Raw genomic sequence first — 17,136 nt, forward strand, 5'->3', positions numbered from 1 at the left:
AGCCTAGTCTACATAGGACCGCCAGAACTACTTAGTAAGACCCCACCTCAAAAGTAAATAAGTAAGAAAAACTGAAATGACTAAGCTAATGTTTCTTCTTCTGACTCCATGGACTTGCTTAGACAGTTCTCAGCCCTCCCCTCCCCCTAACAGTCACATCTGCTTTGGCAACACATTTGAGTTTTCCATGACTTTGACAAGGGTCCAGATGTATTAACCAAAATAATTGGCAAGTCATATCCGAAATAGCTATTGTGCTCTGCCGTAAACGAGCATTTCAAGGTTACTCTGACCATCATGTGACTTGGATATATCTTTGTGGGTTTTACCTTGTAAAGCACCGTGGCTCTGAATTTAGGCACTAAGAGACGTTCCAGAGGCTCAAGCCTGCTCTTAGTCTGGCTTAAACCTCTGAAACATAAGTTCAAGACTGGAGCTATGGGGGCTGGAGAGATAGCTTGGTAGTTGAGAGCACCTGCTGCCCTTTCAGGGGCCTGAAGTTTGGTTCCCAGCACCCACATGGTGTCTCACAAGCATCCATACCTCCAGTTCTTGGGAATCCTGTACGTCCTTCTGATCTCCAAGGGCTCCAGGTGGCACGCACTGCACATACATACATAAATTCAGGCAAGAGAGTCATATCCAAAATAAAATCATGAGTCCCCAATATCAAAAAGAAGAAAGAAGAGTGGAACCCTGAACTCTAGGGATAACCCAGGGCAGTCTGATCTGTAGTGCCACCTCTCCACCCAATCTTCACTGACTCTATGCCTAATGGATGCTGAGTGATTGGAAACTTGCTAATTCATCTCGTCCACACTGGGGATCCAGTTTCATAAGCTCCCAGGCAGCTCTTGCTCAGTGGTGATCCCTCTTCTCACCCCATGGAGCTTGGGAGGCCCAGCCCCACTGATCTCCTCTCTTTTGCAGACTTAGAGGAAGGCAGAATGTCTTGGGGACAGGGGTAGGGGATTGGGTCTCCAGAGTTGGGTGGCAGGAACAGACAAAACAGTCTAGCTTGGAAACTGTCCGTGTTAATTGGATTCTAAGGAAGGCTCTGTGGTTTGGGGACTGATGACTTGGAGAACTATCAACAGTCTGGGTGCTGAGTCCTTGCTCATTGCGCACAATAGACACTGTGCAGAGGGACAGAAGTGGCCTTCACAGCTGACCCATTGCCCACCGGGGGTCCAGTGAACACTGCTCAGGCCCAGGGAAGGCCAGTGGCTGACTCCCCGCCTCCAGACAGCTTCTCGGCACCAGAAGGCAGACCCTGTTCACTCACACATGCCCTAGTTTGAACCACCAATGTGTCCAGAGCAGAAACAACACAGCCCTGTGTAGCTTGCTGGAGCTGTCCTAGACTTGAGCTAAAAATACCAGGAAGTAAATTGAACCATTTTATTAAAGTCAAACAGATTCCGTGGTATTCTAATTTTCATTTCTTTCCCACCTCCAGTGAGTCTATAGTATGATGCGTGGTGCAATGGATTTATTAAAGCCGAATGAAAAGATCAGCAAAGCCATGAACAGTTGGGAGCTCACCAGTGGGTAGAGGTTTAGTGAGCACTGGCAGAGGGCCAATTTGCACGTGTTCACACACACACCACGTGGTCATACCCCAGCTCTGACCGGTGTGTTCAATCCGGGGAACCTCCACTGCCTAGTCCAAAAGAAGAATGTGCACCGCAGAAATGGACCCTCCTCCACTGAGGCGGCTTCCTGCTGCGCCTTTGCAGTTTGAATACTGCCACCTTATGATGCCCCAAGTGTCAGTCTATTACCCTTACACTCAAACATGTGGCGGTGTATTTTGTTTGAGGCTGACTATGTAGCCCAGGCTGGCCCGGAATGCTCTATATGGACAATACTGGCCTCAAACTCTCAATAATCCCTCTGCCTCCCAAAAGCTAGAATTATAGATGCCTCCACACCAGGCAATGCTCAAATGTTAAAGACCTCGTTTACCAGCCTGGGACAGTCTCGTATACTCTGCTTTCTGCTAATCGAATTATGACCCTGCGTGTAAGGCACATAACCTTTAGGTGACCCAGAAAACTTGTTGCAAGCAGAAATTCGATTATTTTCCGGTGCTGAGGCTGGAGAGCCCTTAGTCCCTTGCAATGGGAAGCTGACATCATCCTCATGGCACAGTGACCTCTAGGACTCCATGATATGTTTTAGGAGCTGGTGTCTTTTCATTGCGGCAGGGGGTGGGGGTGCAGGCAGAGGCTCCAGGTTGGATCTCAGAAGCCAGTTTTCCGAGAGATAAGAATATTGACCCGTGGAGGCAGTGGGCATCTGCAGCAGTAGGAAAGCTGAGACAAGAAGAAACGGCACCAAGTCCCTCAGAGTGGGACAAGGACAGGGACGAAGCCCAGAGGCCAGCAGCCAGGGGAAGGAAGGAAGTTTATTCTGCCCATCGGCAGCTCAATGAGGAAGGGTCTCGGGAGCACCTCAAGCCACGGTGTGCAACAGTTCTGGGGCTGGGAACGGAACTTCAGAGACCCTGGATTCAGTTCCCACTCTGGGGCTGGAAGAGATACGGCTTGACAAAATGATTTTAATATGCACTTTGCAATCAGAATCAAGTTCAATACTTTATGGTATTATCTCAGAGAAGTAACTGTATGCCCCAGGTTTTTTGTTTTTTTGGTTTTTGTTTTTGTTTTTTTTTTTTTTCATATCAAAAGAAGGAGATGGGCCAGGCATTGGTGGCACACGCCTTTAATCCCGGCACTCAGGAGGCAGAGGCAGGCGGATCTCTGTGAGTCTGAGACCAGCCTGGTCTACAAGAGCTAGTTCCATGACAGCCTCCAAAGCCACAGAGAAACCCTGTCTCGAAAAAAAAAAAAAAAGAAAAAAGAAGCGAGATGGTGTCCAGGGATATAGCTCATTTGATTAAAAATGCTTGCCTAGCACGTGTGAAACCCTGGCTTCACTCCCCAACCCCACATAAAAATGGATCATGGTGACCCCAGCCTGGTATCTCAGCATTTAGGAGGCGGAGGCAGGAGATCAACAGATCAAGGTCTTCCTCAGATGCTCAGGGAGGCTAGCCTGGGCTGTGTGAGACCCTGCTTCACACACACAAAGAGGAAGTCGGTGTTATGGGTCTACCAGAAGGCCCGTTGTGAAAACCGTTCAAGTGAACTGATTGCTTATGGGGGTAGGGTGTAGGTGTGAACACTTGCCATCTAAAATTAAGAGGCACGTGATAGAAATTTGGAAAACCTGTCTGCCTTAGCAGTCAAAATATGTCAGGATGGGAGAGGAGAGTGAGCCAGGCTGTAAGTGCCAGTGCATGTGTAAAAGAAGGGCCACATCCCCCTTCTCGGGCCATCCATGAGAGCCCGTCTTGACTTCTTCCACAGATGGGATGAGAGCTGCTGTTCCACACAGTAAAATGTGGGGAAGCGGGCGTGAGTGTGTACAGCTAATCGCTAGACAGCTAGACACCGTAGTGAGCTGGTCACTGTAGTGAGACGGTCACGGGGAAAACAAATGTGTGCTGTTTTGGAATCTAAGGCAAAACATCCTCCAGCCTCCCCTCCCCCTCCCCCACCACATGATTTTGGTTAAGATCAAAATGCCTGCTTTCTGCAGAAAGGAGATTATTTTTTAGCTGGCCGGGGGATGCTGTGCGCCTGGCAAGCAAGCAGTGGAAACTTCAACCGAGATGTCTGTCACCTTTTGAAAGAGGTTAGCCTGGCCTCAAGCATGCAAGGCCAGACTCTGCTGCTGAGAGACACCCCAGCCCAAGGGCTCTGGGGTTTTGGGTTTTTTGTTTGTTTGTTTGTTTTTGTTTTTGTTTTTTAAGTTTTTGGAGACAGGGTTTCTCTGTAGCTTTGGAGCCTGTCCTGGAACTTGCTCTATAGACAGGCTGGCCTCAAACTCATGGAGATCCACCTGTCTCTGCTTCCCAAGTGCTGGGTTTAAAGGCGTGCACCACCACCACTCTGGGCTCAGGTTTTTAAATGATGCTGACTCTTGTCTATAGAAGAGAGGATTTCTTAATTCCTAAACTTGTCCAGACCAAGCCACTGCCTCATTATTATTAGCACAATAACCTGAGAAAACATTGATGTGGTCCTAGATTCTCTTCCACATCCTGGAGAGGTAAATCCACACATAGACACCCTTTTTACCAAGAATGAGACTTCTCTCTCATGGTCTGTGTCATGCAGATGACAAAAAGAGCCCACAGCTGAGTCACCCTGAACGTGCTGTGACAGGCTGTGATGTGCTTGGACAAGTTGCTTCACCTCTCTGAGCCTACTTCCTCATCTCTGACTGATTAATTGATCCTGGCTATGGAAGCCTCCTCAGAGTGCTGGATCCCTAAGACAGAGCTCTGGTCAGGTCAGTGTGCAGGCCAACCATGTTCTCAGGCTGCCAGCCACACAGAAAAGCCTTCGAAGTAAGGAAACAGGTATCTTCCTTAACTTGTGTATTTTATAGTTGGATTTTTTTTAAGTGTTGAATTATATGAGTATCATACTTTTTTTCCAAAATTTAGGATACAAAATAAAAGTTGCCTTCCTAAGGGCCTGGCTTCTCATGGGGGGGGGGGGTGCCTGCACACACTGTCCATGATGCTACAAAAGAGTCATAGAGACCTGGGCCAGGTGTCACGTGCCTTCAGTAGGATCAAGAGTGCAGGGTTCACCAGGTGGTGGTAGTGAAAGCCTTTATTTAATCCCAGCACTCATGGAGGCAGAGGCAGGCAGATCTCTGAGTTCAAGGCTAGCCTGGTCTACAAAGCACAGTCCAGAACAGTCAGAGCCGTTCCACCGAGAAACCCTGTCTCGAAAAACAAACAAACAAAAACCCAAAAAGAGTTCAAGGTTCTTGTCAACTACAAAGTGAGTTTAAAGCCATCGATTGCATAAAAAATTGCCTCAAAAAAAAAAAAAAAAAAAAAAAGCAAAAGTTAACAGCAAGGGTCATTTATGAACCAGAGTAATTATTGAGGGAGTTGGCTTGCTAAAAACACAAGCCTCATTTTCCCCATCTACATAATAGAGGCAGTAATGCAGTGTTGATGCAAAGCTGCTTGTCCCTGGCTCACAGGCAGAGCCTAGTGCTTAGGTTAGAGAGCCTTAATGCCAGCAGCCATGGCTAGAGTCACAGCACTGCTAGCTTCCTGTAACTGTTCTGTGACATAGAGCTGGTCCCAAACATGTCCATTCACCCAGGTCTCCCTTCTCCAGCCGAGGAATCACAGCACAGGGTGGCTGAGAACTGAGCTTGGCCTCCAGCCCCGCTTCCAGGGCTTGAGTCACAGAGCTTGTCTCTCCATCTACAGAACACTTGGCTATCTCCCCAGTTTGGGAAGGGTAGTTAAGTTAGCCCCATAGTCAAGGCTCACCTCATGAAGCTTAACTTGGATTTTAATTCCCAATAGTTCACCACCTCAGCATTTAAGATGCACAGGCAGGGTTCCAGGTCATTCTCAGATACATAGCAAGTTAGACCAGCCTGGACTACATGAGACCCTGCCTCAAAACAACAAAAAAGGATGAAAGGGTAGCGGGTGAAAGAAGCAAACTTACTCTACCCCAGACCTTAGCCGGCCCCCCCCCCAGGTCTTCCCGTGTACTTCCCCAAAGAGAGGATTGAATACTCTCATCTAGAACCTTCTGGGCAATAAGGACCACCCACCCACCCACCCCAAAAAAAACGTAGAGAGGTGGTTCCCTAATGCTTCGACCCTTCAATACAGTTCCTCATGTTGTGGCAACCACCAACCATAAAATCATTTTTGCTGCTACTTTATAACTATAATTTTGCTACTGTGTTTGTTTTGGGTTTTCAAGGCTGGGAAACTCCCTCTGTAGACCAGACTGGAATTCATAGAGATCTGCCTGCCTCTGTCTCCCCAAATGCTGGGATTAAAGGCGTGCACCACCACCGCACTCACCATTGTTTCTGTGCAGGCATCAGGGACAGATAACGAGGGGCACCTGGCTGGGGCTCCCTCAAACACATTTTCCAAGGACCACCTCCCCTCCAGCCTCAGCAGAAAGAAAGAACAGTGAACCCCAGGGAAGAGCTGACCTGCCCTCTCTTGCCAGGCAGCTGACACTTCATCCTCAAGCCTGGGCAAGTAGAAAAATCCTTGTCACTAAGGATTAAGCTAGAGTATTTTTCCAAGTCCTACCTGTCCGGGCCACCAATTCCTGACTTGGGGATTCCCAGTCCCACTTGGGCAGTTCTCAGAAATATAGTTTTTAATCCCAGTGACCTTGGTTCAGGTTGAGCCAAAGGTTCTGACTGTGTGGTTCTAAATGAGTTGCTGAACATCTCTGAGGATCGTGTGTCAAAAAAGGATGTTAGCAAAACAACTCCCATCCCACCACCATGCCTGGCTTGCGTGGATCCTCAGATAGTAACTGCTGCTGCTGCTGTTGCCAGTCTCTGTTGTGGACATTGTTTATTTCACCATCACCTGCCTCTGGCAGGAAAACCCGCCAGAGATTGAGTCAGTGCTAAAGGTAGAGAACCTGCAACCTGACCACAGTCTCTGCGTGTTTTCTTGTTTAAAAATAAAAAGGGAAATTTCTTAAAGAGTTTGGGGTAGAGTGCAGCCTGTGTCTTCTCTCACACATAATAGCAGCTTGGCCCAGGAAAATCCGGAGTGATTTTCACCAAACTGCAGCCCTGGCTGGCCGTGGGAGCCTCTTACACCCCCCGAGTCATTGGAGCCCAGCTGGGTAAAGAGGTAAACGCACCTTTGTGAGCCAAATGCAGGTTGCAACTTGAGCCTTTTGCCTCAGCTTCCTGGCCTTGATCATTCCGTGTGGAGCTAGCTGCCCAGCCAGTGAAGTCTGCCTCTCAGGCTTCCCACTCCCACCCGGCCTTCACTGGCACCAGCCAGCGGCCCAGGTGGACTTCCTGTGGCTTTGGGGTTGGGTTGGCTGGAGTAGAGGAGCCCCACTCTCCCTAACTGTGTCCTGTGGGGAAACAGCCTTACTCCTTCCAGCTAAGGCTTATAGTCCCAGAACCTGTGCCCGGGAAATCTCACCTCTCCCTCTGTTGGTGTTTTCAGCAAGGGTGTGAACAAAAGCCCAGGGTAGTGATTATGAACGTGAAAGTATCAGAATGCCCTAGGGCATATGCTCAAACACAGGCCCCTGGGGAACCCCACCGGAGTTGATATCAGGTCTAGGAGGAAACAGTGGTGTGCGGAGTCTGACAGGTTCAGGACTACCCTTTGGGAGCTGCTGGCTGGCAAGGTGTCCCCGAGGGTTTGCTGCCGATATAAATGCTGCTCACTTGGTAGAACAGAGAGAAGGCCTGGATCTGGTGGTTACTCCTTCTTTAAACTCAGGTTCGTCCATGCTCTTTAAACATTACCACGTGCTAATAGTTTGTGATACTCAAGGAAAGGCGGCCGTGGAGTCTCATCTGTTGGAGTGGACCTGACTTGCTCCTAAATGGGGAGAGAGGCCCTCTGGGAGGTGGGAGGCCTACCTCCAGCACTGTCTACACCCATGCCCTTCCACAGCCAATAGTTCCAGGGTCGGGTGGGGGAGGAGACCAAGGAGGGGATTAGAGAAGGCTGTAACTTAGGGATCCTGTGTGTTCTTACTGGCATTGCATGGCCCAGCCTCCTAACTGGTGACTCGGCCCATTCCAGGCTTGGCATTTGCTGGAGAGAGGAGGTTACCATGGGGATGCCTGAGGTCTGGAGCCCACACGTCCGGGTGGCCTGGCTCGCCTGTGGACACAGAGGGCCTTATCTCTGCCTCAATGGCTTTCTTCAAGCTTGACTGATATTTAAGGCATGGAAACGGAGCTGATGGCAATAACTGCATCTTAGTGATTTGGTCTGTTACTGACTTCTGGGGCAGTACAAGCAACTGTGCCTACAGGTGCCCAAGTCGCCACGTTCAAAACAAAAAACATAAAGCAGGGCAATGGGCATTTGCTGGAAGGGAGAATTAAGAGCTGGTGTCATTTCCTCCACAAGCCAGGGAGAGCCCTCTCCTCCCTCCCTGCCCATTCTGGAACCCCAGGAGAGGCCATAGTCTGGGGTCTGAGCACGCCTCTCCAGCCTCCCTTCTACTCATGTCTGCCATTCCACCCAATCCCAGGCTCTGGCAAGCGTTTTCTGGGTGTGGAGAAAGAACGTCAATTTACCCTTCTGCCTCTCCCACCCAAGACACACAGTCTGGGAAAACAGAACCCAATGTCCCAAATTATCCTGTTTCTGCCAGCCACCTTCTCAGGTCACCTAACAACACAGAGGTTTATTGCTGTGTGTCATTACCATTTCCCCCTACAGAGACTCTGCGTAGCTATAGCACGCTACAGAGAGTTTTATGTATTTCTTTGACCTAGACTTCAACCTAAGCTGAAAGTGAAACAGTAGTGTGTGTGTGTGTGTGTGTGTGTGTGTGTGTGTGGTGCATGCCTGTAACCCTAGCAGCATTCAGGAGGCTGAGGCAGGAGGATCACCACAAGTCTGAGGCCAGCCTAGATAAGTATCACTGAGCTACAGTAAGGTGAGGGGAAATGAAGGGTCTCAAAGGCTGAGGAAAGTGCTTTGTGTCGGAGCTTCTGGTGGCAGTACCGGAATTGCACCCAGTCCTTCTCCACAGAGATGTGTGGTCACATCACCTGGCCATGTAGAGCCAGGGCAAACACATGTTTAGAATTCCCCAGGTGACTCTGGCATCCACCCCACCTACAGCCAGGAACTGGTGGTGTAGCCATGCAGGTGACAGACAGGTGCCAGCTATAGGGTTTCCTGCTTCTTGCTTGCTATATTCCTATTAGGCCACCATCCTTTCCTAAAATAGCCATTGTTTTTTTCTAGAGGAACAACAAGGAAGTAGGAAAGAAACCCTCCCCTTCTCCCAGACCTCCTCCACCCCCACTGCCTACCCTTGTCCCTCCCAGCAAGGCAGGTGAGGCTACCTCCAGTCCATGCAGAGTGTGCTGGAAGTGTGGCTGAGTTACTCAGTAGGATGCTTTCCATAACATGCACAAAGTCGTGAGTTCACTCCCCAGTACCACACAAACCAGGCTTGGTGGCACGTGCCTGCAATATTGTAGAGGCTACTTATAAAGTTGACACTTTGGCTACCTGAAATTCTGTTTCAAAACCTCTCTCTCTCCTTCCCCCCCTCCCCTGCCCCCTGCCAAATACAGAGAAATCCCAGCAGGCTCAGATTTCTGCTCTCTATTTTCTGGATTCTCTAGCCCCAACTAGGAAAAGCATAAGAATTTTGTCCTTTAAAAAAAAAAAAAGTACAGCCAGTCAGGTCACAGAATAGGAGATGGCCCAGCCCAGAACACCCAGTACACCCAGTGTGCTTTGACTGGGATCTGTCCCACGGGTTTACATGGCTGCCTCCAACTTGAGGGACAGGATGCAGTTACTAGACTCCTCCTTGTCCATCTACTCAGAGACTTGAGTTTCTAACGGTTCCCCTCCCCCAGTGGGTGCATACCTCCACAGGTTCTGTCTGGATCCAGTTTTGTAAGCTTGGCCAGGAACAACTGAGCAGCCCGGTACCCCTATGCCCCAGTTTTCTTTTCTTTTTTAAATTGTCCTTTTGAATTGGAGGTATTTCCAATGGTTGCTGGTCATGTTTCAGGGTGAGACTGTCCCTGTAGTGAGATTTCCGATGTGACTCACTAAAACCCTCTTCTGCACTTTCTGTGGATCTGGGAAAACAGAAATGAGCTGAGCTGTGGTGCGATGGTGGAGGGCTTGGTGGTTTACCTCACAAGTTCAAGGCCTGGGTTCAGTTCCAGCATTAACATGGGGAAGGACAGGCAGGCAGAAAGAACTTTTGTGACCCTGAAACCGGCTTAAGCCTTCCATGACTGGTTATCTGTGTGTTCACCCAAACTTGGAATGTGTGGCTGGATTTCTCGATAGGCAGAGGAACTACAGAGAGGACAGCGGAGCAAGCGCTTTGCTTTCAGAAGATTTTATAAGGTTTTATAAGAGCTGGGCATGGCAATACACGCCTGTAATCCCAGCCCTTGGAAAACACAGGAGGCTCTAAAACTTGGGACTGGCCCCAGCTGTGTATAGAGAGATCCTATTGAAAGAAGTAGAGACTTAATAAGGATTGGCCCCTCTCCCAGGGCCTTTCACATGGGAGGCAAGTGCCCTACCACTGAGCTACTCTGTTTGAGTTTTGAGTCAGAGTTTACTATGTAGCCCAGGCTGTCCTTGAGCCTACGGTGTAGTTGGTTCATGCAGGCCTCAAAGATTTCCTGCCTTAATCTCCCAAGTGCTAGGATTATACGTGTGGCCCACCACACCTTGGAGGGGGGGGCAGCATCTCACTATGTAGTCCGGCCTGGCCTGGGATTCACTATATAATAGACCAGGGTGGCCTCAAACTCACTGAGATCTGCCTGCCTCTGCCTCCTGGGTGCCCACCCCACCTCATCCCATGCCCCCAGCCTCCTTCATGCTAGAACCACAGGCAGGAGTCGCTGTGCCCAGCTTTGTCTTGTTGATATTAGGAAAGCAGATGTCTCTTTGGAGTCGTTGTGTCCAAAGGACAGATGGGTGGGGAGTGGGGTGATACGAAAGGAGTAACCTGACCCTAAGGAGCGTGTGCTCCGGTGAGGTGTGTGGTGAGAGTGCTGGAGCTAGGGCGGCCGGCCGTGGTGGCCAGGGTGGCATTTCAGGAGGAGGGACTTCGGTGAGCAGAGGCAGGAATGCCAGGTGCTAAGTCAGTGAAACTAAGATCCCATCAAAGGAGGAGGAGCCTGGGTTCCTTGGCATGGGCTGCAGGTTGGGACAATTGAGTAGTGAGTGACCTGCCCTCGAGAAGATTCATGATGGTGTCAAGGAGCTCGGGGGTTGAAGAAAGGGAGTTTAGGTTTCCCTTTTGCTGTTTCTTTTTTCTTTTTCTTTTTTTTTTTTGGTTGAGAGACCTGCCAGTGTAGTGTTGGCAGAGACAGAACACAGAGGCAGTAAAGAAGCTAATTAACTGAGCAGTCCTTGAAGGAGACGGAAGCTTTGTGGGGGAGAGACAGACAGACAGGCGGCGGCGGCTTTTTAGTACAAATGCACTTGCCAAGATAGAGTGGCCTACTGGCTTCTTTTGTCACTTCATACCTCACCATGTTTCTGCTACCACAGCACCCCTGGCTTCTTGTTTGTTTAGGGTTTGAGTTGGCGGAGGTTTTGTGAAGTAAGTTATCACGCTAGAGCCCAGGCTATCTGGGAACTCACTATGGAACCTGGAACTCCTGTCTTCCGGCCCCAGCCTCCCATGTTGTGGGAGTATAGGCGTGCATCACCACGCATTATTGCTAACCAGTGACACGCTTGCTTCCATTAATGTCCTCTCCGTTCCAGTTTCTCACCCAAGACCCCACATAACAGCAATGCCATCTTAAACCGCTGGCCTGTGGCAGCTTCTGACTTTCCTTGTCCCTCATCATCCTGACTGTCTTTAAAGATACTGGTCACCTAACCCTGGGGAGCTTGACGGAGAAGGACGGAGGAAAGTTCAAGGCTCGCCTAGATCACATCCTGAAACTTTGTCTCAAAAACCAAAGCAGAAAGCATAGAGTCTGGGGAGATGGCTCAGTGGGTTAAAATGTTTTCCCAACGTGCCCGAGGACCTAAGTTCCAGTTCCCACATAAAGCTTGGCGTGGTGGCACCGGAGTTTGTAGGGAGATGGGAGCTAGAGAAAAGAAGCCCCCGAAGCTTTGAGGTGCTAGCCTGGTTACACAGCAGCAAACAGGAGACCCTGTCTTAGGGTGGAATGCAAGCTGCCCTCTGACCTCCACACATGTGCCCTCTGACCTCCACTAAAGAACACAGAGAGAGAGAGAGAGAGAGAGAGAGAGAGAGAGAGAGAGAGAGAATATAAAGAATATTAAAAAACAGAAAAGAAGGAAAAAGATTCTAGTCAAAGTTCTTTGTAGACTGTATATATACAGTTTAGGTTTGTCTCGTTTTTTCTTATGGCCCGTCTTTTAATACCATTTTTTTTTAATCCATATGAGTGACAAAACAAAGCAAGTCCCAGTGAAACAAAGAGAGAAACTCCTTTTTTTCCTTCACTGTCACATGGATGGAACCATTTGGGGCCAGATGGCAAAGGAGCTTTTCGAAGCAAAACCAGACTGTTTCCATTTGGCTTTTGTTGGAAACAAAAAAGGTAATGAGGCCAACTAGAGGCAGGGCCTCTGGCTGGGGGTGCTGCCTCTGGAGTCTCTTCACTATCCTCTCCAGCTGGTGATCTGGCACGTTGCTGGCCGCTTTCTAAGGGCCCTGTCTGAGCACCCACACCAAACCTGCCTGGATTGTGTGCTGATGGACACGACCACAGTGGCCTAGGCAGTCCGGTAGCTGATATGACTCCCGAGTGTCCGTTAGTTGGCCCGGGAGGAAACTTTTATTAGTTATTGTTCTTGTAGTAGAATACTGACAACTCGAGAGGAAGGGTTAATTTTGGCTCCAGTTAAAGGACACAGCCCACCAAGGAAGAGAAAGACATCCTGGGACCAGAGCTTGGGGAGTCAACCTCTTTGCCTCACAGATGCGTATATAGCCATTCCCTGCTGTCTCCAAGATAGACATGCAGGAATTCCTACCTTACCCTTACCCAGGAGCTCTTGCCCCCACCCCTGCCTCTGCAGATGCCAAAATCCAAGGATGCCTTAAATACAAGGATATTACATGTGCATGTAACCCACACTTGCCCTAACTCGATATAAATGCTGTGTAAGTAGCTATACAGCATTGTTGAGGGAATAATGTCCAGCAAGAAGCCTGTACACACTCAGCCCAGCGACACGAGGCTTAACTACCCATTGCACACAAACCTGCAGGGGCAGCTCCTTCTCAGACCCTGTGGAGTCCCTTGGTATTTGATTGACAGGACACTTTGTTTTATAGGTCAGAGCTGCCTGGTTCTTTCGACTGGTCTCTTCTCATTTAGTTTCTCCTATGATTGAAGTGGCTGGGGTGGGGGCAAGGAAGGGGGCCACGGAAGTACTCCAGCCACTGCCACCAAAAGCAAGCGTCCCTGGGACGTATTCAGCTCCTTAAACAATACTGCCTGATGAGCCAAATGTGAGCTATTCGGGTTTCACAGCCCCACCACCCCAGCCAACCTAGCCAACTATAGCTGTCTTTCCATTACGCAGAACAAGGCAGCTAATGGCTTACATTGCATCCCCTCCAGCCACTTAGCACTAGAGATCAACAAAAATGGTATCAGGGGTACGCCTGGAACCCCAGCACTTAGAAGGCAGGAATAGGTTCAAGATCAGCCTGGTCCACACAGCAAGTTCCTTGAAAACCAGGCTGCACATTGGGAAACTTGTCTCACAACCAAACAAGAGCTGGGAGTAGTAGCGCACCCCCTTGATCCCAGCACAGAGGCCGAGGTCAGCCAGAGCAGCATAGTAAGACCCTGTCTCAAAAACAAAAACAAAACAAGGCAAGAGGTGAAGGTGCACACCTTTAGTCCCAGCACTCTGGGAGGGAGAGGCAGGCAGATCTCTGACTTCCAAGGACAGCCAGGGCTACACAGAGAAACCCTGTGAAACTAAACATATCAAGTGTTCAGCGACTGCCGCATCGACACTCAGCCTGCGTGTCGTCTACTTTCTTGATCCTTCCTCCTCCCTGGGGACGTTTTCAACAAAAGCATCTGGGGCTTGGTGGTGGCTTTTTCCAACTCTCTTCGGCCATCTACATTGCGTCCTCACCATTAAGCAGGACTGTGGTGTGGACAGCCCAGCGGTGTCACTGTAGGCTTGGGGTGGAGCCCATAGGTAGAGCCAACTTCTGCCCTCAGCCATGGCCCAAATGAGACCTGAGATTTCCTCTTCCTGCCAAGTTCTCTACCCCATGTTTCTTCCTCACAGACTAGGGTAACAGGGCTTCTTACATTTTTCCACCCCCTTTACACCACAGAAAAAAATTTCGTGCCCTAAGGTAGATAGGTAGGTATATCAAATATGTGGGCAGATCATTTCTGATAATAAACCAGAGTCTAGCTCAGGGCCCAGTGGAGCTCTTCTCCCCCAGGCCCAATTCTGGGGCTTCCTGTGTTTGGGAGCACTCTGGAGGAGATGAGCTAGCCTGGTCCAGTATGACTCACCTTCTCCTGCATGAAATGGTGCTCTATTTGGACTAGGCCTAAAGAGACTCCCATGTGCCTGGCTAAGGAGAAAAACCGGACCAGTGTCTTTGAACACACTGCTCTTGGGTTCATGTTGACTGTAATTCCCGGCATTCATGAACTCTTCCAATGTCCAGCCAGGGACTCTTCAGCCTCAGGACCTTCTTACTGGTGATTAGCAATGTCTTCTCTAAGAGGGGGACTGGGCAGTGTGGGAAGATGCCAGCTGACCAGGAAAGAGGGTGCTGGGTCATGTGACCTTGCCCAGAGAAGATGGGGCTGCTCCTAAAGCCCATTGGATACCTCCTCCTTCAGGAGCGCAGGCTCTAAATGTTAGCCCATTTATTTTCTGGCTGCACTGGTGAGGCACAGGCAGGAAAACCATTTACTGTTTACAGGTGGGAAGGCTAAAGCAACGGGACAGACTCTTAAGCCAGGAAAGACAGCCCACATTGTAGGAACTCAGTACTCGATGGGATCCAATCAGCCCTACACCTCTGTGGGTACAGGTGAGGTGGTTTCTATAGGCTGATGTCCTGGTGACCCTTCCCATTGTCACCATGTGCTCTTGGCACTCAGTGCACCCAATTCAGTTGCTACATCATGGCTAGAGTCAAGGAGAAAGAACAGGAAGAGGGTGCTGTCCATACCACAGATTCTCACAGTTCCCAGGGCAGAGAATCAAGGTGGTGGCATTGATTTAAGTGCTTTTGTTAGGACGGGTAGACCAGCAAAACCCCATCTGCCTCCATATCCAGCCAGCCACTACACTGGAGGGCTGTGAGTCACTCCCCCAGTAAGCCCTGGTAGGTACCAGTGATGAGAGATCAGCTGGTGCTGGGGAGTGGGGATGAAGAGGCTTGGCAGAAGGCCTCCCCAGCAGCCTTCCACAAGGACAGGACAGGGCTTAGCTGGTGAATAAAGGGCTGATGTGGGTATGTGAGGAGTGGTTCTGCTATGTTGTGCGCTGAGCACATCACAGCTGCCCCCAACCCCCAATGCATGAGTGTAACATTGCTCAAGTTACAAGTCACCAATTTGTGCTTGGCATGGTATAGTATATACGAGGTCTTTCCGGAGGCCGAGGCTTGGGGAGAGCTTGAGCCCAGAAGTTCTAGACCTGCCTGGGCAATAAAGCGTGGCAAATAAAAGTATCATTAAACATCCTACTAAGCACTCTAGATACTCACCCACCTGCTACCCTGCTTTTTCTTTCCCTTCATCACCTCCATGACATATGTTTTATATGCACACAGTTAAACAGCATGCTGGTGTTCATATATACCTAGTTTATGAGTTCAGTGACGCCTGCTTTTGTTGAACCTTGGAGTAGCTTGTAGCTACTCTTCGCTGCTGTATAGAATTCTGTGCCCACCTACTGTATGACTTCTGGTAGGGAATTGTTTTTCTTTTTCTTTTTTAGGGGTGGGGCAGGAGGTTTGAGACAGGGTTTCTCTTTGTAGCCCTTGCTATCCTGGAACAGGCTGGCCTCCAACTCAGAGATCCACCTGCCTCTGCCTCTCTTGAGTGTTGGGATTAAATGTGTGCACCACCGCCCCTGGCAGGAATTGTTAATCCAAGTTTACTGATAATTTTGGCACATGAGCTGATCACACACTTGCCATTACTTTCTGCTGCTGCACTTGGAGGACTAATGCCAATCAACGCATTGTGTTGTGTGTCTCTTGCAGCTTGCCGGAATTGCGGTGCTTGCCATTGGACTATGGCTCCGATTCGACTCTCAGACCAAGAGCATCTTTGAGCAAGAAACTAATCATTCCAGTTTCTACACAGGTGAGAGGGGGAGTTGGCACCTAGGCTCTGGAGCCTCTAAGCTGACCCAGGGACTAGGGCCTGGGAGTGGCTGGCTACATGAGCCAGCCCTGTCCCTTTCAAGTGAGGTGGCTTTGTGAGTATGTGTAGCTGTGTGTATATGTAGCGTTTGCATCTGACTGATGTGGTTTCTTTCCTTGCCAGCTGAGTTTGTCATCTTGACCGTTCTCTGATGTGAACTTGGGTCTGGCAAGACTGCTTCCACTCCTGAGGGTTTAGGAGCCTCAGTTCACACCCAGTGTGTCTCCAAACTAAATCATAATCTTAAGTCAGAAACCTTTCTTCTGCGTGGATCTGCAGAGCCTGGGAGAGAAGGGGCTCCCCTCCCTGTCTCAGACCAGCTTCCTGGGTGTACAGTCAAAATTAAGGTTAATGGGGGTCGGGGATGGAGGAGCTTGTGTGAGGCCCCTGAGAAGGAGGTCAAAGTGACAAAGAAAATAAAGAGTTGAGGGAAGATGGAAGGGAGAGAGAAGAAAAAGGAAGTCCATGGAGAGACTCAAGAGGCCATCCTTCCCTTTCTGAAAACTATTTTTGTCTTAGGGGAGGCTTTCCACTTCCAGTATGGCTGGGATCACCCAAGCTTGAACCGGCTTAGTAGCTAGCTTTCTCTACACAGGTTTCGTGGTCCTTCCTGCCTCCACCCAGCCCGGTCCTCTACCTCTATAAAGGGGATGCCACTGGGGGCCGACTCATACAGCTGATGGCTTGAGTAAACTCGGCCTCTGGTTTGGAAGTAGGAAGCCCCCTATTTTTAGAGTGATCCTGTCATGCCATCAGACCCAGGGTGAGTTGTCACTTCCTTTCACCCACCAAAGTTATTTTTACAAAGACAAGAAAAGAGTCTGACATGGTTATCATCTCCCAGGCTGCAGGGACCAAGGGCTGTGGCTCCAGCCAGCCTCCCCAAGCCTCCTCCAGGGCTCCAGTCAGCTTCCCCAGCCCTCCTCCCTGGGGCCAGACTTGGCCAGGTAGGGGAGGTGGGGAAGTCTCTGAGCTTTCTATCTCCTAGTTGTCCTGCCTTCTATTGTTGTTCTTTGGCAGTTGGGTGGGGAAGGGCTGGGTGTGTTGCCTGCCTTATTGTTAAAAAGAAAGTTGGAGAAGGAAGGCTCATGGTTTATGGTTTGGCCTTTTGTTTCTTTCTTTCTTTCTTTCTTTCTTTTTAACTACAAGCAGAGATTT

At 49.6% G+C, this 17,136-nt stretch overlaps 1 protein-coding gene across 2 annotated transcripts in view; it reads left to right on the top strand.

The window, feature by feature from the left end:
- Cd9 (CD9 molecule) overlaps positions 1 to 17,136 on the top strand; it is a 32,915-nt gene that overhangs the window by 6,987 nt on the left and 8,792 nt on the right. For both annotated transcript variants that reach the window (XM_035448783.1, XM_027428328.2), the window contains exon 2: positions 15,816 to 15,918. Coding sequence is in view for 1 of the 2 variants with exons in the window: in XM_027428328.2 (XP_027284129.1) it covers positions 15,816 to 15,918 (103 nt within the window). In the remaining variant the exon portion in view is untranslated. The remainder of the gene's footprint in view (positions 1 to 15,815; positions 15,919 to 17,136) is intronic.

This window comes from Cricetulus griseus, chromosome 8 (assembly GCF_003668045.3).
Source record: "Cricetulus griseus strain 17A/GY chromosome 8, alternate assembly CriGri-PICRH-1.0, whole genome shotgun sequence".
Lineage (NCBI taxonomy): Eukaryota > Metazoa > Chordata > Mammalia > Rodentia > Cricetidae > Cricetulus > Cricetulus griseus.